This window comes from Montipora foliosa, chromosome 3 (genome assembly GCF_036669935.1).
Source record: "Montipora foliosa isolate CH-2021 chromosome 3, ASM3666993v2, whole genome shotgun sequence".
Taxonomy (NCBI): Eukaryota; Metazoa; Cnidaria; class Anthozoa; order Scleractinia; family Acroporidae; genus Montipora; species Montipora foliosa.
Window position 1 is genome coordinate 65,582,322 of NC_090871.1, and position 25,000 is coordinate 65,607,321.

Here is a 25,000-nt window from a genome sequence, read left to right on the forward strand (position 1 = left end):
AGTAGGTATTGTCATGTATTGTTATGTGTCAAAAGCAATGCAAATGGAGGAGCCAGAAAAGTATGCAGTCTAGCCGTAGCTAAGATTTTCTCCCAATTTGCCTGTACTGCAACGCTCTCTCGCACAAAGGAAGCATTGTCTTTGGCCTTGGAGCAATAACCGCCTTTCAAGCATCTGCCTGAGTGCGGTCTTTTTGTGGGTCAAGACATTGATGTGTCAAAATGAAGTAGAGAGTGAAGGGGTAGTTTCTAAAGAAACTGTGGTGCTGCGTCGGTGGGGAAGTAGTATACAAAAATTTGGTTTATCAATGGAGTTGATAATGTAAATTGACCACCGTACAGAGATTCTAAAAGCTGACGTTTCGAGCGTTAGCCGTTGATAAACCAAATTTTTGAAGTAGAGAGTCTTTCGTTATATGCTACAATAAAATATTGCACAGTAAGAACTTAAAGTTGGAATGATCAGCGCAGTTTAGAGATCCACTCAAACACGACGGGACTTAAACCCACGACTGAGTGATCGGCAGACTGAGCTCTACGCTGTGGTCTCTATAAACGCTCGCCCAAAGAAACGAGTAAACAATACAATTGGAGGTGAAAGAAGATGGGAGCATTGATGGAAAATCTGATCTGTTGCTATCCCAGGATGCTCCTAGCCCCTGCTGCCAGCTTAAAAGCAATAGACCTTATTCAAGATGGCCGCCATGTTGGATTTGCTGTTATCATGCAAATTAGCAACACACTTGTGAAGGGGCAAACAACACAAGTTCGAGAGGTTATAACGAACACAGATGATTTGTTTCACCTTCATTGAATGTTTATCACCTAAGTAGTAAAATAGAATGATTACACAAGTTACTTCGATGTTTTTTTAGTAAAAAATTGGCAGATAACGAAGTAGAAAGTCAAAATGTCGGAGGCAATCAAAATATAAAAAATTATTGTAAAAGGTACTTAATTCTAAATTCTAAAATGTACTTTTACCAATGTTATTTCAATATTTCGACGAACCGATTTTCCGCAATTTGCCTTTTTTCCATTGTTTGCGCCCCAGCATAACACATGGCTAATTTGCATGACAATTTTAAAACCAACATGGCGGCTATCGTGAATAAGGCCTATTGTTAAGGCTGGTTTACACTGCCATACGACGCAAGCATAGATACAAGCAACATACGCAGACGCGGTAGCGTTTTGATAATTGGTACCTTTCATTAGAACAAAAGACACTAATTAACAACAAGTTAATGCGCCTGCGCATGCTGCTTACTTATGCTTGCGCCGTATATGTAAACCAGCCTTTACTGTTACCTTTTTCATATCGTCAGAGTCTAGAACATGTGCTTCAATTAATCATACCTTGAGTGGATGTTGGAACAGCTGTCTTTGTACCGTTTGATAAAACTATTTGATCCTTGTACTTGCGAAGCAAGTATTTCAAGTTTTCCGGTTTTGATTTTCTCTGGGGAGCTGGACCGAGTCTAAAAGGAGGAGGTAATTTTTTTCGTCTCGGCTCCCCTCCTGAAAAATTCTTGTCTTTCTCAATCTTATACGAAGTGTCCTTTGTTTGAACATAGGATTCCAATTCTCTTGTTTGTTTTCCATTGGCTTTCTTCCAAGGCGGGGCTTGCTTCTGTTCAAATTTATCTCTGGCAGAAGATACAGACATATGATTCTCTTCTGAGGGCTTGACGCCATCTTGACTTGACGAGCGCCTTGTGAGTGTCTTTCTTGGTGAACTTTGCATTGATTCAAATCTGTTGCGGGCTGCAGCCACCGAAAGAGGTTCATTTTTTGAGGAAAATCCGCCATTTTGACCTGATGTGGTCCCTGAGGGTATCCTAGGGGGCGGTGTTTTCCTTAACTTAACATTCTGAATTTGACACCTGGTTATTGTTGCCATCATGTACACCTCAATGAAACTATTGAACAAAAAATAAAGGCAATAAGGAAGAAAAACTTTTGGACAATCTTAATGTATTCTCTGCAGTCGAAAACGGAAATAAGAAAGTAGCCCAATGTTATAAACTCTGGAGGAGCCTTTGGTCACGTTCAGTGAGAGAAGTCAAAAAAGAAGTTGTAATTTCAATATTAACAGTTTCATACAGTATCCAGTTGTATCAGTACCAGTTGTATCATTTTGACATTGATACAGCGGTTCTCAATTAAAAACCTTTAGTGAAGCGATAACCGAGATTACTCTCGACAACCCATTCTGTACCTTGAATTATCTATTATCGTTAATTCGTAATTTGCTCCGAAAGAGAAGACTGAAAGCTTGATATGGATGATGGTAAATGGTCATATATTTTTTAAAAGATAATCCAAATTTATGAACACGGGACCCGAACTTAATTAATGAGATAATTGATTACTGAAACCGTCTTCTAGCCACTCACCCACCACACCGCTAGCTGCTTAGAGACATATATTTTAAACACTTTTTGATAATGCAGCTGTAATATCAAAATGGCAACAAACAATATTAACACTTTAAAAGGTAGGTTACCAAAGTTCACGGCAAAGCTTAACATGTTAAAAGCTTAGGCCCAATAACTCTTCAGCAGCGATATTCTATGGAATACTTAAATAAACCTTTTTTTTAACATAGTTTTGCAACTCCAAGGAAAAATAAAAATTAATTTTTCGGTCACAGTCGCACTTAAATCAAAGAAAAGGTAGAATTTGCATTTGAATAGAGTTCTAAAATTTTCTCCTCGAAAATGGACGTCATCACGTCAAACCCGTGAATCAGATCATTGCCCCGAAGAGAGGGTATCGTCAATCATAAATCACTTGGCAAAGCCAAGATAGCAACTAAAACAAGAAGACTGTGAGATCAACTTATGTGTAAACGATTAACAGAAATTTTCATAAGTGATCAACGGAGTCTCATTTGTAACGTTTCAATGTAAATTGCACCTTGCTGAAACGTTTTTGGTCGAAAGCCAAGCGTGTAATTTCATTCGGTATAGAACTTTAATAATAAACGGTTTAATTGAAATCTCTTAGCCGACTACTGACCGCTACTGACATAGTGTGCATTGAGTTGTAATAACGAATATCAAGCCATGGTCTCAACGCTCGCTTTCGATAGGGTATTCGTCGACCGTCTCTTAAATTCCGATCTGCAGTAAATATACCTTACTGAAGGATTTTGTTTAAGATATTCTCCTGTTAAACTGAATTGTTTTTAAAGAAATTAAAGACCACTGAAACGCGATTAGACAAATGCGCGTTCTTAAGAACAATAAGGCGATACGTACCTCACATTCAAGGTGACCTTCCTTGAATAAAATTCGATTAGTTTAAAGTCACTGGATAGATTTATGAAGTGGTTTAAGCAATTTTCTTTTTCGTTTTAACACCAGTCCATTGTTGACTACGCTGAAAAACGAAGATCAAACATGACGCTACAAACGGTTTGCTTGTGGCTTTGATATGTAAATATCTGTCTTTTGGAAGTATGACGAAAACATTGCGGGTTCGCCCTATATTAACGGATTTTCCGGATTGCAAACATAAGCAACAATCCTTCTAACGACTATCTAAAATTCGTTTTCAATTTCAAACAAATTTGTTGAGCATTATCATTATAAACGCTCCCCTGTAAATGCGCGTTTGCTGCTGGATCATTACCAGAGCTTTTTATTTCTTGCAGGGAATTTTTTTTAAAATGTGCATAATTTATGTTGCAAGTGTTGTATGGCAGCGTTTACACGAATGCCGTTTCATTTGTAAACACGTCGTTTTCGATGTGGTTTCGCCTTCTGTTTAAACGACACCGATCGAGACCGTTCGCGAAACCGGGTCGATTTGAAAACGCTGCCAAAAGTGGAGCGGCAGGACGTAATCCTTCCTTGTACTTGTACATGTTCATTGCCGTGACTTTAAAATCTTCAGTTCCCACGGCCTGCTCCCGTCTGACCTTGTAGCTCAGTCGGTAGAGCAGCGGTGATCTAACCCGAAGGTCATGGGTTCAATTCCCACCCTGGTCAGAGTTTTCCTCTGTCCCTGTGTGGGCCCATTTCCATTAGTAGGGCTAACGCTCACATGGTTCATACGGGGTAGAAACTTAGCACTTCACATTACACTCTAATCAGTTAAGTCTGTTTGTTACGGAGTTTACAAAGATGCCCCCGACCGGATTAGGTCAGACCACAACACTGGGGACAACATTTCCTACACTTTTCCAGAAGTGAGTGGGTTCTTTAACGTCCCATACTATTTGATTTCCAACAAGGGCCATCCTTGGCCTTATCCGAGAAGACTTGAAAGTCAACTCTCGACCTCCGGCGTGACTGCCTGATGCACAACCGAGCCACCGGTGCGCGGTTCAATGACGTTTGAGTGGAAGAAAATATTATAATTTCCTTTTTAGCTAAAATTAGTAACAAGGGTGACGTAAAACACGTAAAAAAATCACTTAAATAGAAATCCAAAGCCCAAAATAGGTAGACCCTCAATGAAATAGTGCCCACACTGGAAGTTGCTAATAGCATGTTGATTGCTGCGAAGATAGTCGAAAGAAGAGAGTAATGAAAAATAACTCCCAATTTGCGGCTGTGAATAAATGAAGACTGTATTTCATTTGGACTGATTGAAATGAATGACAGTAATCTTTGCTGAAGTGATATACGAAATGGATCATATATGAACTACGGATATGAAATCATAACCGCGAGGATCATAGCTTCACTCACGAGAGTGCTTCACTTGACTAATCTTTGTGTCACCTGGTTATGTTATGACAGTCAGCAATCGAGCAGAGGCATGGATATAGTAATCCGATTGAATTAGTTTCCTGTACTTTTTTCATGGATTTAATGTGAGCGTTCTATGAAGCGATAAACATAGCTGAAGTGTGGAAAACGATATCTATTGACTTTTTTAAGAATGACATGGTAAAAAAATGAAACTTCGGTACGAACGTTGTTTGTTAATTTTAAAGTGGATTTTGGTTCATCCCCAAGGGTAACAAGAAACCTGACCTGAACCAAACCCAAGCAATTTATCCTCCGGAAGTCCCCAAACCCAAGGTTTGTGTAACTACAACTAATTTTAGGAGTAAGATTTGCTAATTTTCAACCAATCTCTATAATTGTAGTGAAATGTCCAGTTGCAAGACAATATTTCTCGTTTCCTCTACAGTCCTCAAAGCCTATTTACGCGGTTTAGGTCCCGTGCACACGTATCCAGATATCTTTGAATCCGCATCCACACGTAGCAAATCGAATTTGCCCGTTCGTTAACTTAACACGTATCCGAAACGTATCCGACTCTAGTACTCAGGACTCCTCAAGGAAACGGAACATGTGGCACGAGAAAAACCTTAAATAACAATGACCACAACCAGGTTTTCTGAGCCTGCGAGACTGAGGACCCCAGAAAACCATTGTTTTAACGAAAACCGCTGGTCAACAACCTGGTTCTGGTCATTGCTGTCATAAAGCGCGTGAATCATCTTGATTTCACGGTAAGGAACTGGGCTCGATCGTGTTACGTCACCCGGATTAAAAAATATCTGGATTTAGCGTCCACACGGTTCCGGATTCATATCTGATTCAAAAATATCCAGTCTGGACAGCGTATTCTAAAAGTTCCGGTTTCAAAAATATCCGGTTTCGTATGGACGGGGCCTTAGTTCGAGCCCAGTTTTTTCTCTACCGTTCATATCTGATGCCGAGGAAGGAGTGTGACAGTCACATGCTTTTTTGTGACCATCTCAATGGAGTACACATCAGTCTTGCGACGGAATGAGTCCTTTCATGACATCATTTTCAGATGAATTCCTCTTAAAAACGAAGGAGAAAGAAAGCAGGAATGCCCATGGGTGTGATGTTGAGCTCCATTCTTCCGTGTTGCGTGAAGGTAAGGTCCTTGTTTATCAGACGTTCGAAACTTTTCAAATAAATTTTGACCGCACTTTGAGCTCCTCGAATTTTTAGTAGTCCAATATTTTGTCCATTCGCCCTGTGTTCTCGGAATTCGAGTTTTTCCTGCCGCATAAGTGTTCGTGAATTGTAGTGATCAATGAATATATTTGATATTTCAAGATTATTTTTATTTATTTCTACATGTTAAAAAATAATCAACCCTTCTCCGCAGACTGTATTTGATTTTCACGTGATATTTTAAGCATGATTTGTTTGTACTATTCTCTTGAGGCATGTAAAATTCTGTTTGTTACCTGAGGGTTCTGTCTGGAAGAGAATTATTCTGTATCTTGAACTGTGTTGTCAACGGTAACTGTTTCTGCAAAGTAGAATCCGTACCAGTCTTGTTGCGTGACATCCAATTCTTGTTCGACAGTCGCAGAATTCGAATAATTCGAATATCAACATCGGAGTCGTAAGCAGTATTTCCGAATCCGGTCGATTCCGACCCAGACTTCGTCGCTTACGATCAAGTGAAAACCATTTTATCACTCCTCGTACAATAGACGAGTTCACGCTCTCGAGTGCATCACGAGTAATCAGGGCAAGATGGAGAGAAATTCAAAGGTATGTAAGGATGCAATTTTGGGTTTTTTAATTTCCAAAAAAAGAGATATGCGCACAAAGGTGAGGCAGAATAAATTTGGAGAGAATGGCTATGGTAGAAATTATTTTATTAAAAGAGTTTCTGCCATAAATTTCCTATAATTCCAAAGGCACAAAATTACGGAGAATGTATTAAGACAAAAAAGCAATATTTAGGAATTCCAAAGAACGGATACCAAGTCTAGTTCATCTCAGTTGTGAAAATAAACTTATTTGTTTGGTTTATGAGGGCAAAAGTAGAGTCATATACAGTATATTTTGCTTTGAATTTCCCACCATGTTGCCCTGATTACCCATGATGCAATCAAGAGAGTGAACTTGTCTATTACTAGGGAGTTTATATTGAGCAAGGGCAATGGCAGCATCAATGACGTCAATCCAACTTAAAGCGCTACATGTATATTTCATTAAAAATAGGTATGCAGTTCGCACATGTGGTAAGCCACCAAGGTAGAAGAGGAGGTTTTGGACAAGGGTGTCATGCGAAAAATTTGAGAGCAAAATTGGATGTGCAGAGAAAGAAGTTCACCATGAATTAAAATGAATATGGGTCATCCAAGTTATTTTTAGTCTTTGGAAAGAGGATGAAAAAATGTTGAACACTTTTTTTTTTATGCACTTGTTTCTTGCAAATGTTCTTCCAAAATCACCTATTGACCTTTGCAGCGATAGAGACACCATCCTATTGTAATCCATGGGCTTGTTAACCTGAATAGACCACAATGCATCGGGATTCAAGATGGTGTAGCTATCGTGGAAAGGTCAATTAGCCAATATCAAAAATACCATAATACTCTTTGCTTGTCCCTCCAAAATTCTACATAAGCATTGTTTTTATTTTCTCTTTTGGAGGGACAAACAATTATTATGGTATTTTTGATATTGGCTAATTCACTGACTTGTATAGATCAGTAATGACCTATATACCTAACCCTAACCCTAACCCTCGTGTCTCCACAAAATAATAATAATAAAAACTGAAATCGCTTATCCTTCCTATCCAGATACAGTATAAACAATGTGTTCCATAAGTCGATGGTTTTCGTCGTAACTCATCGTGATCAATCACTTAACACTGACACTTCGCTGACCTTTGTTGTTCCTGGAGTTTTTAATAAAACAATTATTCTACGCAGGCTTGCCAGATATAACATGATAATAACCAACTCGGCGTTCATATCCAGCACGCCCTTGTAGAATAATTGTTAAAGATACAGTGTTTTCACTCACGTGACCATTAACATTGTTTTTCCCCGGAAACAAAAGTAAATGTTTGCATGATAATATGGCTTTGGTTACGAACACTATCATGGCCGCCATGATGTCACATGAAAACACTCTACACAAATTTCGCGATTACTGCATGTTGTTAACCTTGCGGGGGAAACTATCCGGCATGTACTTAGACCAGGAACACCGGAACACTCTGGAACAACCTGGAGGTAACCCAAAACCCTCAATTTGGCTAACCCTAGGCCTAAAAACCAAGTTAAGGCCTAGCTAGGGTTAGCCGAACTGAGGGTTTTGGATTACTTCCAGGGTGTTCCGGTGTTCCGGAATGTTCCGGTGTTCCAGATTTTAGTACATGCCGAACTATCCTGTAACTGGATGGGTATGAATGGTTTTTAAGTTTGACAGAAAATAAATGGTTCATATTGAGTTACATGCTCACGTTGACATCAAAACCGAAAACGTTGTTTTGTAGAATTGGAACGACCACATTGATTTTATCTATAGTAAAGCCGCATAATGATTGTAGGGGAGTGCTTAAAAGAGCTGGTGTTGCATCAGTGGTTGTACGTGCTCCATCAAATCTATACTTGAATATGCTGTTCCGGCATGGCAAGACATTCCAGAGTTTCTATCAGTCAAGTTAGAATCTATCCAAAAAAAACCGGAGCCCTCAAGATTATTTTCCCAGATTAGAGTTATAATGTAGTTTTGACGATATCTGGCCTTGAGAGTCTCGAGAAAAGATGACTTGCTTTAAGTCGCAAGTAAATCTCCACATGGAGGTTGCCCACTTGTCATGAAGTTATTAGCATACCATATAATCTTAGATCTGGCCATGAAAAGCCTTTTCGCGCTTACATTAGAACCAAGAGAGCGAACGATTCTATTACCTTTAGATTTTTAGATTAGTTTTATATTTTGTATATCATAGTATCGTAGTTACGGTTAATTTTACCACTTGACAATTCAATTGTATCTTAAACGATATTTATTTATTTATTTATTTATTTATTTATCTATTTATTTATTTATTTATTTATGGCAAAGAAATGCACAGAAATGCATGCCGCACGTGCACCATGATTATTTTTTTAACCAATAACATCCTTACCTTGTGGCGTTGTTCCGTAGCCGCCATCGTTCCTTAAACTCCGTTCTCGGCCTTTGCAGAGGCGGTCGAAAAAATGACCGCGCGAAGGCTGGACCGAGAGCAAATATACCGGGAGATGAGGGGAGTGGCTGAGCGGACGAAGAGCCAGCCTTGCTGCTGTCGAGCTATTGCTAGATCATTTGCGCATGCGTCGCACCTATTTTCATGTAAAGATGCAGCTGTTTCAAAGGGTTCGTAATTGATTTAGAATACTGTAGGCAGAAATATATGTTCCATGCATAAGAACAATGGACCCTCACGCACAACACAATACAGCTGCGTCCAACAGATCCAGTATTATAGGGCTCTGTGGTATCTGGCTAAAAGTGGGCTTTCCCTAATCAGAATATGCTGTTTTCAGAATAAGGAAGAAGAAGAAGAAGAAGAATCAAATCCAACTCAACGACTTATTGACGAAACCTCCAGACCTTCATACATGTCAGAAGCTCGAAACATCCCAGAATCTCAGAGAAAAAGTTTAACAGAAAACTCGACAACAAGCACCAAAAGCATTTATTACACGCCGACAAGTAGTTTCAAAGATACATCCCTTACGTCAGTCTAATCATAAAGAATGGTATTTCTTCATGAAAGTCAATTCTCGACAGAGAATATTGTTATGGAGGAATCACAAATGGAACAATTAATGCGGATACATACTTTTATTTGAAAGGACGTTCGTCTCTCGCTTGTATGATTAACATCTTAAGGATGCGTTGTGTGACTTCAGTCACTGTTTTAAAGGCGTTATAAAGATTTTCTGGCCAATGAAGTGGTCAGCATTCGTAGGTTAGCCTTGTTTAATAAACAGAGAGCTGAGAGCCTTGAATCATGGTCAAGAAACAAGGAAGGCTCTGAGTTGAAGGAGTTGAGATTGTGTCGCTACATACGCCACTCATGTAAATGATTAGTAGAAAAATTACGCATCAAACATTCTGAAGAGGGGCTACACCTCGAAATGCACAGATATATACCAGTCATATCCAGACCTTAAAAGAGTTGCTTCACCCGTCGTCGTCCCCCAAATGGTCGACCATGTCTCACATTCTTCTGCATCGGAGACATTTGTTCAGGGCCCGGTTGTTCGAAAGCCGATTCACTACTTGCACAATCCCATACTACACCTCTATCACCCCCACCCCCCCCACTCCCCCTTGAATCATAAGAAAAAAAAAACCCCCAAAAAAAAACGTCCCCTCCCCCCCTCAAAAAAATAAAACGTTTGCATAACCATTGTTTGCACTTTCTCCAGGGACATGAAAGTGTCCCAAGAGAAGTCGAAAACAACGCCTATATAGATTTTTGGGGGGTAAAAGAGGTGTATTATGGGATTTGTGCAAGTAGTGAATGAACGTACTCTAGGATTAGCTTAGACCTTTGTTTCATGTTTTTCACTTTTTGGTGAAAGTTGTTTTTCCTTATTTTTCAAGATTGAGTTCTAATGTAAATTTTTGCCGATTATTAGCGTTGAACAGCATTTGGGAGTAGAGAAATAAACTCCTAGGTTAATTTTTAATCTGGGGTTAGGTCTCGATCGAAGTTGCTTTAGCCTCAATTTCAAATCGACACCAAGAGTTTTCCTTTTGTGATACTAAGAACTTTTTTTGTAAGAGTCAGAACGTATTTTCATAACCATGACTTTTCCGTTGAATTTTGCTTCATAAGAGACAAATCACATTAAATCCCCTCGTAAACTCTTTGTTAGCGTCTTTCATCTCCCCTCCCCAGGAGGACAGTGGACTTTGGGCCGGGTGGGGAGATAGAAGATGCTGGAAACGAAGTAAGCTTTGAGGTAATGTTATCTGCTCGTGGTCTCAGAGTAAATTTAACAAATTGATGTCAGTTTTTCATGCGTCTGTCCTGTTATTGATCATTAATTGCGTCATAACAATGTCAAAGTAGCTGTGCCTTCAAAACAAGGTCATTTCTAGCCTCACTTTCATTCATGGGCCAGGTAACTAAGCTCAATTGTAAATTGAGAAAACCATGAAACATCTATTTAAGGCATTAAGCTTGGGGAAAAAAGTGAAACTCGTGTTTGATTTCAGATCATTTTCTGCCTGTTGTTACACATGTCGACAGTTCCCCCAAAGAGAGAAACAAGGAAAAAAGGAGAGAATTTTCATGACAAGAAGTAATTTTCCGTTAGCGGTTAAGTGCAAGCGTGAATCGAAGTCTCTAACAGAAGCTTAAGGTACCAACCTCGTCCTCAGGGGTCCCTTTTGTCATGCGCGGGAAAAAAATCCCCGTCGGTGACCAAAAGGATCGCGGCCTCTGGGAACGATATTGAGAGGGTACAACAACTAAACGCGATCAAACTTGGGAACACCATCAATAGAATTCTCTTTATTAACTTACATTTACTATTTCATTATTTACAAGTTGATGTATAGAACAATTCGACGAACTGAATAAGAGAATATAATCATGCTTTACCCGCTTATTTCCTATTGCAAAAGGTCCCCTTTTAGCTCGTATTTTATGCCCATCTTCTTCGCTTCCATTTGTACCTGCAATGATTAATCTAACGAGGAAATTTGGTTGTATTCTTTACGGACGAGAACTATGCAAATTCGTGAATGATGCGAAGAAATTCCGTTCTACTTTAGAGATTGGATTTTTCTATGAGAGCTTTTCAGCTGGAGCGTCCAGCAAAACTTGTAGGTGTCAGCTGCGATCAGTCGTACTTTTCTTTAGTGATTACCTTATAGCGCCCTCTCAAGAAGAATAGTACGCTTGATCGTAGGTTAAATTAGGAGGGAATAGAAATCTCGTAACATAAAGCGGGAATGATCAGCATAAAAATATTCAATTAAAGTCGTGTTTAATTCAAACACGAAGAGGTGCTATAAAAAGGACTACAGCGAAAGGATACAGAGCTCTGCAAACATTTCCAAAATAAAATTCCGGTTGCGAGCGATCTCTGTAGTACTTTAGGAGATGTCGGTCCTCATCTAATGGCCTGAGAAACCCTTGCTTGCTTGCAGCTCTAAAGAAGGTGTTCGAAACTCCGTCCAACCGAATTAAAGCGGCAAGTCTTGTATATTATTACACCAACATTTATGCGCTGAATAAACACACTTAAAACTAGTCGTAAAAATTTTAAGTAATCTGAAAAAAACTGAAATAATTTGAAAACAACGGTAATTTGTACATGGTTATGAAGGCTTTTCGTATCCTTATAAATACTCTCCAAGGCGTTCCTAGATTATTATTATTATTATTATTATTATTATTATTATTATTATATGTACACGATGTATATAGAGAGGGAGGATATTACATGGCTGCGCGGAGATACGAAATTTCTCTTCGAATGTTGAAAAATATTTCACGAGTGAGCGCAGCGAACGAGTGACATATTTTCCAAAACGAGAAGAGAAATTTCGTATCTTCAAGCGGCCATATATTCTATTTATGATACAAACACCAATGAATTGAAATACTAAATAATTTCACGAAAGACATCGAAAGGCGCGATTTTCATATGTAACCACAGCAACAGGGATCTTTTCACGTGTGACAATAACATGTTATCTTCACGATATTTTTGTTTTGTTTATGTTTTGGCGCGAAAGCTCACTTGGTATTTCATTGCTGTTTATATAATAAATTAATTATTATAACGTGTCATTACGAATATTTGCTCCTACATAACAGATTCCGAAAAACCGACACTGGCTTCTTACAAATTAACTAATAATTCAATTGGTTCTGTGATTAACTTAAAACGAGGAACCGAGGACAATAATCCTGGCTACTGTACTCAAATCATCAGTCGACGTATCGTAGCGGAACAGAGAGGCAAGCGATAGCCAACTAAATTTGTGTTACCTTTTTCAGCTACAATAAAAAACATACGGTTTATATTGAATATAGATATGGATAAAAGTACGTCCTTTTAGGAGACGGTAAATAGCCAAGGAGTTGCCTATAATCTCTCATGTCCAACGAGCGCAAATAGATTAAATCAATGTTGCACCCAATTCAAACCCTTTGGGAATAACACGTTTTGTTCCAGGTATTTCCATATCATTTAAATATGAATGCTACATTATCATGCAAATAGAATACACAAAGAATGTTAACCCCGGGAGATTTGAATTGGGTACAACATTGAGTTCGCCGATTACGTCTATTAATGGTTTTACGTTTAGATACTTAAAAATTTTGCTTCCGGGCCGCAATCATCCGTTATATGAGCTGATAATCGAGATTTAGTGAGCTAATCGGAATCCTCGAAAAGCACCACCCGAGGTTTAATGTTTAAATAAATTTATACACCGTAAGAAATCCTCCAATTTTAATATGTACATGGTACCTGCCACTCTACTTTCTATCGGTACTCACTTTTATCTTCTCGAGGATGAAATACATACAAACTGTTGATCAATAAAACACCACATCGCTCGACGCTTCAAGATGTGATGTATGAAACGCATGTATTTTGCCAGTCGCTTAAATTAAACCACTTCCGGTATTTTTAAATAAGAGAGTTTGAGGCTGATTTCACTTCACTTGCAACCACGTGACCACAACTAAAGACACAAATAACAAAGACCTTCTTACGTCATGGATGACCAGCAACAAGGCGCCGATGACGTCACAAGCAAGTAACGATACTTCTCACAAAAACGATGAATGTATTTGCGACTGAGACCTTGTTGACTTTTGTGATCGGAAGAATGTCTGTTAAATGACCTTGAAGTTGAAAGTCAGTTTCCAGTTCAACAATATTCCCTTATTTCTTCTACTCTGCACCCTTCAGTACAACATTCCTCCATTATGTCTGTACGTCTCCGAGAGGAGCTTCTTTTCTGCCTTCCGTGAGAAAGGAAGTCTTGGGCTTCGTTTTTACTTTGTACAACCATTTTGGTGATGAAACCTGCAAAGTTAAATTTAACACGTTTCTAAAAGAATCCATTAGCCAAAAGTGAGAATCTGGTATGAGGTTTTTCCCCATCAGCGTCAGAAAAGTGTCTCTTTTTAAATCAGGTTTTTCGAGAAAATAAACAATAGCAATAGACCAAATCCGCTAAACCAATTCAAATCTCCCGGGGTTAAGACTCTTTTTGTATTATTGTATTTGCATTAGAATGTAGCACTCACGTTTTATTCCCAAAGGGTTTGAATTGGGTACAACATGTTCTCTCAAAATCTGGTATAAAAGTAGACACTTTTCTGACGCTGATGGGGACTAAGGTCAATTTCGGTAAATCTAAGTCTTGGGTGATGGACTGTTGGTTTTTATTATTAAAGTATGGAAGTTTCAGTTATCGACCAAAGAGCTCCCACATCTTGAATTGAGACACAGAAAGTTCAAGCCTCGTATTTGTGTATTCGTCCTGCTTTTGTATACCTGTGGGAAAACATTATGAGGGCTTTTTCCCTCTCTCTCCGCGTTGTTTCTTCAAGTCCTGGTTTGGTTCATTTTACAGTCTGTTCTGGCGTAACAAAATGGATTTAGCAGGTTGCCCACTCTGCTGTAGGAGCTCTTTTTCCAGGGGCTTCGGTTTTTAGAAACCAACATTTGATTTGATGTGCTTTCATTTGGTTTAATGTTAAGCTTGAGACTTTCCTAAAGTGATGATGATGATGATGATGATCATGATGATCATGATGATTATTATTATTATTATTAATGACTCGCAATCAAAGACCATTTTAAGAATAGTGACACCTACCTCTTGTTCTTCGACGCTTGACCGGAACTTGTTTATAGCAAATCATATAGTAATAGGAAAAAATTCTATCGTCGCATAACATGAAATTCACGGGATATGGTGAAGCCTCGTTTGTCTTGTATTGACACTTTTGATGGCGACCACATTTCCTATTGCTCATCGTTACGTGAAGGTTCAAAAACAGCAGAAAAACCAAGATAACAAAGCCAACTTTTGCCTCCATGCTGAAAGAAAATAAGACAACGTTTATTCAGTACAACGTTTTGTTGTAAGACGTGATAGAATTTCGCCTTCCCCCGGAATGTGTGACCCGGGTTCGATTTCCGTACTCGAAGCCATGTGTGGGTTTAGTCTCTTTGTTCTACACTAACCTGCGATCAGGCGTTCCTTTTTTTTTTTTTTTTTTTTTTTTTTTTTTTTTTTTCGGATCAACGAGGATCAATTAAGAACAGTGCGTCGGGGTGTAAGAAACACATGTATGAGAGAAATATTTTCAGGAATTTAACCATCGATCATTTTGCCATAATTAGATCAAAACTTGTGAATGAAATTCCCGACTCGATTAGCTCTTGCTCCCATAGCTATCTCACTGGCATACATATAAAGGGTTAGAAGTTTCCTGGAACAACTCCTAGAAATGTCCTTTCCTTCTTAAATAATTTAAATGAATCAAAGGCATTTGACCGTGATAAGACAATCTGCCAGGCTCATTCTGGAATGTACCGATCAGATCCATTCTTCGATTTGCGACATCTTTAAGCAATCTCTTAGAATTGAACAAAAACCGTGTCCTATTCCCGTCATTATCAGTGTTTACTTGAGAGAACAGTTAACCAGTCGTGATATATTTATTAAGCAGAGAACTACATCTTTTAGAAATACCAATCGGTTTTTCCCATGATTCTTTCGACTGACACAATTCTACTGGAGATAGCCCGCGTAGCAAGCGTTTCCGTGGGGTTTCCGTGCAAATTTCGATGTTTTCGCTCTCGCCCCAATTTTGGCGCGGCCAAAACATCGAAATTTGCACGGAAACCCCACGGAAACGCTTGCTACGCAGGCTATACTGGAGACTATAAACTCCAAGTAGTATTAAATTGACCAGGAATGCAGCAATCGTCTGCCTACAATTGAAAAAGACCCTCAATACAGGCAATCATGAAATCCTTTTATCTAACTTCAGCAACTATGACATATGTGATAACGTCCACAATTGTTGGGAATCACATTTAGATAACCACGCACAAAGATGTTCGGTTATGCGTGGCGCAAACTGCAAACTGCGGTGTTCCTCAAGGAACTATTTTAGGCCTGTTGTTATTTTGGCTCCATGTTGATGATGTACCACATTGCCTACAATTTCGTCAGCCAAGTTGTTATGACGACAATAACCTCCTAACCCACGAGGGTGTCACTGCTGGCAATATTCATTCTCGTGTAAATGATGATTAAGCAAATGTGACTAAACCTGAATTTATGCTTATTGGGTCAGAAATATAGACTGCTCTGAGCCTCCAAGACCTTTAATTAATGGAGCTCCATTCAAGTAGTACTGCTAAATTACTAGGAGAGCTTATATATCGATGATAAGTTCATTTGGAGCAGTAACTTTACTAAATTAACTGAGAAAATTGCAGCTGCTAGTATTGAGGTCCTAAAACGAGTCAATCATCTTGTCCCCTAGGTATGAGTCCCTACACTATTTATAGAGCCACCAGTGCAACACATTTCAGCTGTCTGGGAAAACTGTTGAGTAATTTCACAAGACAAGTTGCAAAAAACTTCAAAACATAGCGGTTCGTGTCTTGATCTACACAAAATATGACGCTGACGTTTAATAATTGATTCAAATTCGTAAGAAGGAAAACTCTAGATTTTCAGACACATTGAAAGAGCCATAATGGTGCTTAAGTCCTTGCCCTACGGGGATTAGAGCCTCACCATTCTGAATATTTGTCTATCGGATATCTACTCAGTGTTAGCAAGCGCAGCTGGTTCAATGTTCCGTTCACAAGCACAAACTTCTTCACCAAAAAACCCTCTGGTATCTAGTTGATCAGTTTCATCGCTCAGTTTGCCTTAACTTAGAACTAAGGAAATTAAAAAGACTGGTAAAACAGGAAATATAGTTTAGTACTATAAACAAGGCTTCAATTGACGGAAAGCTGTTTTTGGTTCATGAGAACAACTAGTGATTGGTATAGTTGGCCTTCTTTTCTGCATGTAAAAACCATCTTCAATCAATTAATTCAGGCGAACAGAAAATTCGCTTGACGATGACTTTAAAAAATGCATAAAAAGGCAACTTTCCTCTTCAGATTAACGAGTTTTTGGTGCCCCAACCAAATGAAGCAAACTGGTGTAGTATTTTTTCTTTTTCCATGTTTAAGCATCAAGGCATTAATTGTCAAATAAAATTGTCAAAGTTAATACCTCTCGTAATTCTGTATTGAACACAGAGACATTTGAATAGAGAAAGGGGAGAGCTATTTGTGTGAAAAGCTTTACAGAAATCGTCTCGAAAAGTTTCTACATGAATTGCTAGAATGAACAATTAGTTAAGATATCATTTGGCAATTAGTAAGTCATACCTTTAAAAAGAAGAATGTTCCAAACAAAGCAAGCTTGGAAAAGCAACCAGACAAACTAAACGGTCAGTGTTTAACAAAGAAAATGAAACGCAAACAGCCTTCTCATGAGGTTCTTATGAATAATAGATAAGATGCAAATTCCCTAATGGTTAAGCCGGCACTGTGGTTTGTCTCCTCGGCAAAACAGCGGTTTTGAATTTGGTGAACACTCACCCACACTGTTTCATTGTAAGAGCATTTTTTTAAGTTGAAAAAAATCCCTCTTATCTCGACTGAAACCATGGCAGCGCTGGGATGAAACTGAGTTGTGTCAAGAGGAGTTGTTTTAGTACAAGGATTCAATATTGCAGCTTATCGTTGTCTATATGAGAAAGATCTCTTCGACAAGAAATATGCGGTCGAACATCTTTCAACATTGGTGAGATAAATTTCAATGAGGTGGACACGTGTGGGATGTACATTAGGACTATCAAAATATCGAAGGATTGAACTGAACATACTAAATATTTTTAAAAAGGTGATATTGCCCATGTTAATATTTGCCCAATCGCAGACTAAATCCAAACCAGATTGTAACCAACTCAGGTCTCTGTCAAGCTTTGAAAAATGCGTCTACTGGAAACGAATACTTGAGTCTTTGATAGTAGTCTCATTGCTTACAAATGCACTACAAAGGAATGATACAACCAGCCAGGGGCACAGCTAACTTTTAATTGTCAGTTTTCTTCCTTGGATGATCAATATCTTATTTCCCCTTAACTGCCACGCCGTGCATACGGTGAGAGCTACTGTAATTGGAATTGACCAATCAGAATTCATAGAACGGGAAAAACTGTGCTATCCTGCGTGACGTCAATTGTTTGCAATTAAAGGGCCAAAAACCCATTTAAAAGATTTTGTGGCAACTTTTTTGTCATCAACCTTTGGTGCCAAAACTGAGTTACCAGCGAGCTGCGAGTCGAACGTCAGCTGTTGTGTTGAGACAAATTCAGTCTGGTTTTTTCGAATCAAGTGTAAGAAGACTTGAAAACGCCGGTATTGATAATGTCTTTATTTGTGTTAACTTCGAGAAAAAGACTTTGATGGCTTCCTTTCGACAGGGAAGATCGTACAGAAATGCTCCGTTTTCGGTGAAAGGGCAAAGGATTGACAGGACGACTGACAGGATAGCACAGTTTTGACTGCCGCGCGCACTGCTGGCGCCAGTTCCGTATGCACGGCGAGAAAAATTAAATTTGCGGGAGACAGGTGCTCATCAAGAGAAGCCTCTATTTCCACTTATTTCTTGAGTCAACCCTTTCCCGAGTAAATTTATTTTTAGGAACAGGCTTTTCCCGCGAAAAGTATCATAATTCCCTTGAGGCTGAGATAGCTCTGTTTTGATTAGCTTCTACAACAGTAAGCGTGCTGAATCTCCCAAGGGATACGTTCTAAAAATAAATATACTCAGGAAAGAGTTGATTCCCAGGCCAAGTATAGGAGATATTGGCTTCCCTTGATGATTTCCTGTCGGAGACAATCTTAAAAAATACTACATTCGACTCCGCCCGCGCGCAAGGTTCATTAGAGACATTCAAATAGGCTTTATTAGATTGTGCTAGTAAAAGTAGCATATTATGCTACTAGCAGTGTCCATTTTTTGCCCAAACTATGCTCAAATTATGCTCGTTTTTCCCGATTATGCCACTTGTTCTTAACATAAGTCCGTTTGCAAAATGAGCGAAAGAAGTCCAAAAAACGTATAACGATCCTGGAGCGAAACGTTTTTGGTGTCACAAGCTCCTCTTCTATTATATTTTGCTTTCTTTGTCTTAAGGCAACGGTCTCTGGCTTTGTTTGCTGGTACTGGAATTGTCTCAACCTGCAAGTTATCGGGCGGCGTGGATAACGCCATTTGGCAAATTTGCAAATGAGAGGTACTGTGACCAATACCAGACTGCCAGCCTTCTAGGGAGGCATTCTCTCTGTTACCAAACCGCAAATGCGGCTAAAACATTGAACAAAAATGGTCTCAGGCTTATCAATATATACCGATTATGTTAGCAGTACTACTTTTTAAAAATCAGCGAAATGCTAGTTTCCTCAAATTATGCCAAAAATTATGCCAGCACAATCTACAAAAGCCTACATTCCAACGCAACGTTCACTGGAGCCATTCCAAGGCAACTTGCATTGGAGACATTCCGATTACCGATGGCAAATTGCAGTGAATGACACGGACCACGCCCACTTACAAGCCATACCCTTTTCAACTTTTTAGTCACGTGCGCCTTCGAGTGCGACGTGAGTGTTACATAAGTCGTAAATTGACTGATCCTGTATCATTTTCTTAAAGTCTAAATCAAATTAGATTGAGTGAAATGGTGTTCAACAGTAATTTCATTCTTTTCATCGGAAATACTCTCAGTCACGGCGAGATTTTGAGAAACAAGATTAATGTAATTGTCACGTCATTTTTATTTTTTTAGTTCATGAGTCTGGTTTTTTTTTTTTTTTTAGTTCGTATTGGCGGAATGTCTACGCCATTTGATCATTTTTCCGCTTTGAGACACAAGAAAGTTAGCTTTTTCACTAAAATTGCATAAAGAATAAAAATTTCTTAAAGCTATAGAAACTTTTAGGTACGCTCGATTGACCGTATTCCGGAATAGGAATACATGGAATATAAGTTAGAACTCTTTCGGAGATTCACGTTAACTTAGTCAAACACCCTCTAAAATGTTATTTTACACATATCTTTATTGTCCCTGTTGCTTCAAAACGCCAAGCATACCGTTTTAAATCAACACTCCACGTATCAGGGGGTGACGTATTCTCATTCCGGAATAGTGTCAATGGAACGCACCCATACGGACAGACGAACAGTCGCGCGAGGGCGGGGAGGGGGGTGGGTTTATTCCGGCCCCTTACTGTCCGCTTACTATTGCCGATGATGTGGTAGTCCACATTTGTCCTATATTTCTAACGAATGAGGCCAGTCAGCCTACGGAGGAGGGTAGGACATGTTGCTATCCTGGAATAATGAACACAACTGGAAATGTGTATCTCTGCTGCCGCTAAAGACTAATAAATCTGAACTTCTTGATCATTTCGTTAATCCCTGTAAACTAGAGTCTGAAGAGTTGATCTTTGCGCGGCATATTCATGAAAATCATGATTGTCTTCTCTGGTATTTCACGACCAGTCTTCCCTCACACGATATCCGTTATACGAGAGGACTCACTTCTTAGCTGCAGGCTATTGGCAATTGACAGCCTTCTTACAACTGTTCTTAGCTGCAGGCTATTGGCAATTGACAAAATTCAACCTACACCACAAAGATTTTTCCTTTCACTGTTTAAGCAAATTCCAACGCGTAATTAGCTGTACGACTACGATGACAAGCGATAGTTCCATGACGAATCAATGATTTGCCCATGAAAACGCCCACGTACAAGAAGCATACTGCTGGAAATTTTCTTGAAACAAATTGCACAAAGAGTATAACTTGATTCTACGTTCTGCATTCGCAACGATGTTAGCCGTTTTAATTAAGGTGCGAAATGTCTGGTTGGGGATGATGTTTCAGATGTTTGATCGGATCTTACTAAAATTCGCGATCTGTAGCCTGATTTTTTGTCAAACTTTGGTGCTACAGTTACATTGAAAGCTGTGAATCGTACTCAAGAGTTTAGCAAAACTGTCGGCGTTTTCGAATGAGGTAATTTGCTTAGCTGGCGATCTGAAGGTACACTTGAGACTTCGTCGGTGTGACGCGTCGTTGTCTTGTGTACCCATTGCGCAGGTCAAGGATCATGCTATTTTACAACTTACCTTTGATCAACGTATGGTCTGTCTCACTACCTCTCTTTTGCTTTATAGTTCGATGGCACGGGGATATTTTGTTTGCTCTTGTCTCAGGCGTATCACCTTATTCTTAAATGCTCTTAATGAAGGCTTTGTCAGATCGATCGATTAGATTTTGCATTACTTCACTTTTTAAGGCGATTTTCATAATCGAGCGCTAATAATAATAAAATCTGTTTTTTTACTACTTTCGCATGCTTTGATTTTACCGTCCTCGTGTGGTTTTATATGGAAAACCCCAACTGGGATATCAGCAATCACATCCTTCCGTTTGGTTTTGTCCAATTTGTCATTAGAAACCGCGAAAAATCAAAGTGTTTTTCCATTGAAAGTGGATTAGTCTCCGGCGTTTTTAGACACAAAACAAGCTAATATCTTTTGCTACTTCAAGTTCCACCCAGCCTCACGCGATTTATGATCATAAACTCTACTGGACTGGGGTAAAATTTTAGCGCGAATACAAGCCTTCATATATGAAATGCCACATTCCCAGACTTTATGGCAGCATATCTTGTCAGTAAATTGAAGAAGCGAGCGAGACCTTTTGCACGCTATTACAACCTTGGGTAAAACAAACAGGATCTCGAAAGCAATATAATTTCTTGATTGATATTGACAATTTACAGCCATTTCACCAAAATGCAGCTTGCTCGTTTCCTCGGAGAAAACTTTCATCTTTACTTCCATTCAACATATCCCAGTTTAATTACATTTAAAGTACTTGCTGACATATTATATTGAAAGACGATATGGTGGCAAGGCAATGAACAAAAGACTGATCGGAGAAAGAAACTGTTAAGTAATTTCTTGAACGATTGGAATCATCCCACAGCCAGTGCACGGAGCCTTCAAGTACGTTGTATGACGGCCGAAACTAATGAGCTACTTAAACAACAGAGTTGTAAGAATTGATGTTATGTTAAAGACGTAATAAAGCCAAAATATGCCACGATAAAATCTAACATTCTTCAGGAGAAAATTCTGTCTCTACACATGCCACAATTTCTAGCGGAAAACCGCCTTTCTGAGCTCGACTGACGAAACCAAAGGTTAAACCAAAGTGAAATATATGTAAAAGGGTTTGGTGCGATGATTAAAATACAACGGTTTCTGTAAAGTTTACTAATTGACGTTTTCTACTTATCAGGGAAAATATCTCTTTACGTTTACACAAAGAACTCGGACCCTTGAAGCAGTGCGTAAGAAGTCTCCAATAAGGGCACATCATGATTAGTACAAGTCTCATGTCTTGTGTGAAAGCGACGGAGAATTTCATCAGTGACTAAATATCGCCTGAGTGGTTTGTTGGTTAAAGCCAAAGGTGGAAAATGGAGGTCCGCCTAAGTCTCTTTTTTATCATATATAGAAAATGTCTTGATAGCAGCAAGACTTAACGGCATCGGGATGAAATTAGGAACACTGAAGGTTTTAGCTCAGTTGAGAACTTTATGCGCGTTTTTATGGCCAAAAAAGTAAGATTTTCCTCACAGAACAGTGCTCCCTCCGAAAATTTTGTAAACCGACTGCTCTTTATCCGGGATTCCAAAGGTATCTACGAGATCGTAAAAATCCATACTATTGATTTTTATCACTTTAAAGCTTCCTGATGACTGCAGTTGTTCAGAGAAAGGAATTTAGCCAGACAGGTGTGCTGGTGTATGTGTGTGTTAAAACAATTTTCTAATTCTTCATTCACTGAGGCACATAGTTGTTAGCATCTAATGATTGAGTTCGAAAGAAACTTTCGCGTTTGGTCGAGAACTCGAAAGTTCCTGGGTTATAAGTGGTAACCGGAAAGAACTGCTACACATTTTGAGTGCTAGAGCAAAAACACGGTTTAATTAAGCAACTGATTTTTCCCCGCTTTATCAGTTCAATCCCTTTGATACCAAATGTTAGAGAGAATAACATAAGGAATGATTTAAAGAGAAAAAACCCTCACCTTCAAATTAAATCAGGCGACGGAAGCGGTTCGTCTCGCGCAGCGATCGAAAATTGCAATGTCAACTCAAAGAAGTGGAAATGCACTGCCCGTTGCGTCTACCGCAAAGAGCACTTGAACATTTGAATAGTGCGATTTGTTACACTACCTTAAATTACGAGCCAACTATATTCTTATTGGTTATTATCAGATAACGTTACAGAATGTGATGACTTACATGATGTTTGACTCCGATGAACCCATTAGATTTCGTCTCGTAAAAGTTTTGTAAATGACGAGTCCTTAATATGCCGTATTACCTGTTAAAGTGCAAGAGGAAACGAGAGGACAAGGGTGAAAAATAATATGATTAAGCCTTACTTGGCACTCTCTTTTATCCAACTGTGACATTCTTGTCTTCTTGGGTGATGATCTTCAAGACAGTTCTTTACAGATGTGCAAACAATGTTTCTCTCTGGCGGGAACTACTGATCAATAATATAGATTCATGAATATTGTATAGTACGTCAACCGGCTAACACAAATTTGGCTCCTTGCCTCGAGATTAATTGTGACTAACAATACTATCAATTTCTTTCAATTTTTAATTTTAAAATCAAATTTCATAAAGTCTGCCGGCCACAGCAGTTGGTAAGATTGAGTAAGATTTTAGCCCTTGTGAGCGATTAAATCTCTCTTCAGAGAGATATGCCATCCGCCGATTAAGCTTTACCAGTGATATTCTGCACGAAAAATTATTTCTTTATCAAAGATTATCCCCTCATTATCTCACAAATTGCCAGAGGTTGTGACTGATTTACTAACCTTTGCAGATAAACGTTCTCGTGGTCACCTGAGCCTGCTCTTACGAATTTCTTTGCCCCAGAAGAAACGATTTGACTACAACATTTTTCTGAGAGAAAATATTTCCGATGGTCTATGATGGTGCATTGTGTTCCATGATGAGGCTAGAACTAAGGTCTGAACGGCAAGTCCTGTGGGCCGTACAGTGGTGTGAATTGGTGCCATTTCTGTTGTTAAACGAGGTGTAAACCCATTATGGTTGTTTTCATGGTTGTACAGTTAAATCAAAATATGTTAGGGTCCTCAGTTAAGAAGGGACCCAAATGGAAAGTGTGTATGTAGTGAGGTTCTACTCATGCAGGGTCCTTTTCAATTATACACAAATGCAATATATGGTTTGAGCGGGATAAGGAACCTTAGTATCCATGTACATGTAAGAGCAATTGTGCAGTTACAAGGCCACTCAGTGCCTTCCTGTATCAAATGGGAAAGCTTTGCAGCGTTCCTGTCCTGTGTCACTTCGCACTTGAGGCATCCGAGTGCCTAAGTAGATTCAGGGTTGGAAAAAAATGCAGCAACACTGATGATTCAAATATCTGTGACTAAGATTTGGCTTGCATAGGCTGTGCTTATCAACATCATCAGCAAATAACCGGACATTATTTTCTTCTGTACACTTATCAGTACCATTATCAACCCTTGAGTGTGCACATTCAAGAAGAAATGGCCACTTAACAGTAAACGTGATCATCTGTGGATGAAATTCGTGCTGGATCGATTGCAAATGAAAGCGACTGAGCAGAAATTGTCTGTGGTTCAGTTTGTTATCTTGTATTCAAGGTGGACAGTACAATTGTTACTCGAGTCTCGAGTTTGTAGGAAGTGGGCGGGCAGTAAATGAGTGGTGCTCTTGAATCATTTTGTTCAAGAAAGTTCGAAACGTCGCCTCCGGATCGTAAATCATGCAAAAGAAAAACAAAAACAGAGGGCATTTATCTTTTGTTTTCAGACCGTATTTCATATTCTGCTCAAGCTGGCTCGCACCTAGTGTTTTATAGTTATGTGACTTTCCTTTGCTCTACAGGAAGAAGAGTTCCTGTTCTACACTCCTTTTATTTTTATAAGAATGTTTAATTCAGTTCGAGTATGAGGCAGGGGTGATTTGAACCTGGATGCGTTCTTAACATATTCTTAACGTTGTGTGGTATTCTAAGTTTCACTACAAACTGA

General features: G+C 39.0%; 2 protein-coding genes and 1 long non-coding RNA gene across 4 annotated transcripts in view; 1 reads left to right on the top strand and 2 right to left on the bottom strand.

Moving 5' to 3' along the window:
* The window catches only part of LOC137997984 (uncharacterized), a 9,869-nt gene extending 3,537 nt beyond the window's left edge, over window positions 1–6,332 (bottom strand). The window contains exons 1-2 of one of the 2 annotated variants that reach the window (XM_068844356.1): window positions 6,190–6,332; window positions 1,359–1,921 (exon numbers count right to left, since the gene is read on the bottom strand). In XM_068844356.1, the coding sequence (XP_068700457.1) occupies window positions 1,359–1,921; window positions 6,190–6,293 (667 nt within the window). In that variant the 5' untranslated portion in view covers window positions 6,294–6,332. Of the gene's footprint in view, window positions 1–1,358; window positions 1,922–3,265; window positions 3,479–6,189 lie in introns of those variants that run through there. The other variant, XM_068844357.1, reaches the window with a different exon arrangement.
* LOC137997986 (uncharacterized) lies at window positions 5,546–10,038 on the top strand. The gene is made up of 2 exons (XR_011122641.1): window positions 5,546–5,870; window positions 9,286–10,038. It is a non-coding gene; the product is annotated as an uncharacterized lncRNA (long non-coding RNA).
* A 1,204-nt stretch (window positions 10,039–11,242) lies between these two features.
* LOC137997985 (uncharacterized) lies at window positions 11,243–23,352 on the bottom strand. Its single transcript, XM_068844358.1, has 3 exons — window positions 23,205–23,352; window positions 14,609–14,832; window positions 11,243–13,809 (listed from the first exon to the last, which is right to left on the bottom strand). Exons 1-3 carry the CDS (start codon window positions 23,228–23,230, stop codon window positions 13,652–13,654), a joined length of 408 nt encoding a protein of 135 aa, XP_068700459.1. The 5' UTR covers window positions 23,231–23,352; the 3' UTR covers window positions 11,243–13,651.
* Between the last annotated feature and the right edge of the window lie 1,648 nt (window positions 23,353–25,000).

Excerpts from the sequence above, each read along its gene's own strand:
- LOC137997985 (XM_068844358.1), bottom strand. The coding sequence starts at position 23,230 with ATGGGTTCATCGGAGTCAAACATCAT. Across the intron at positions 14,833-23,204 it reads TCATCGGAGTCAAACATCAT|CATGGAGGCAAAAGTTGGCT; the intron begins GTAAGTCATCAC and ends ATTTTCTTTCAG. Across the intron at positions 13,810-14,608 it reads CAAGCGTCGAAGAACAAGAG|GTTTCATCACCAAAATGGTT; the intron begins GTAGGTGTCACT and ends TTAACTTTGCAG.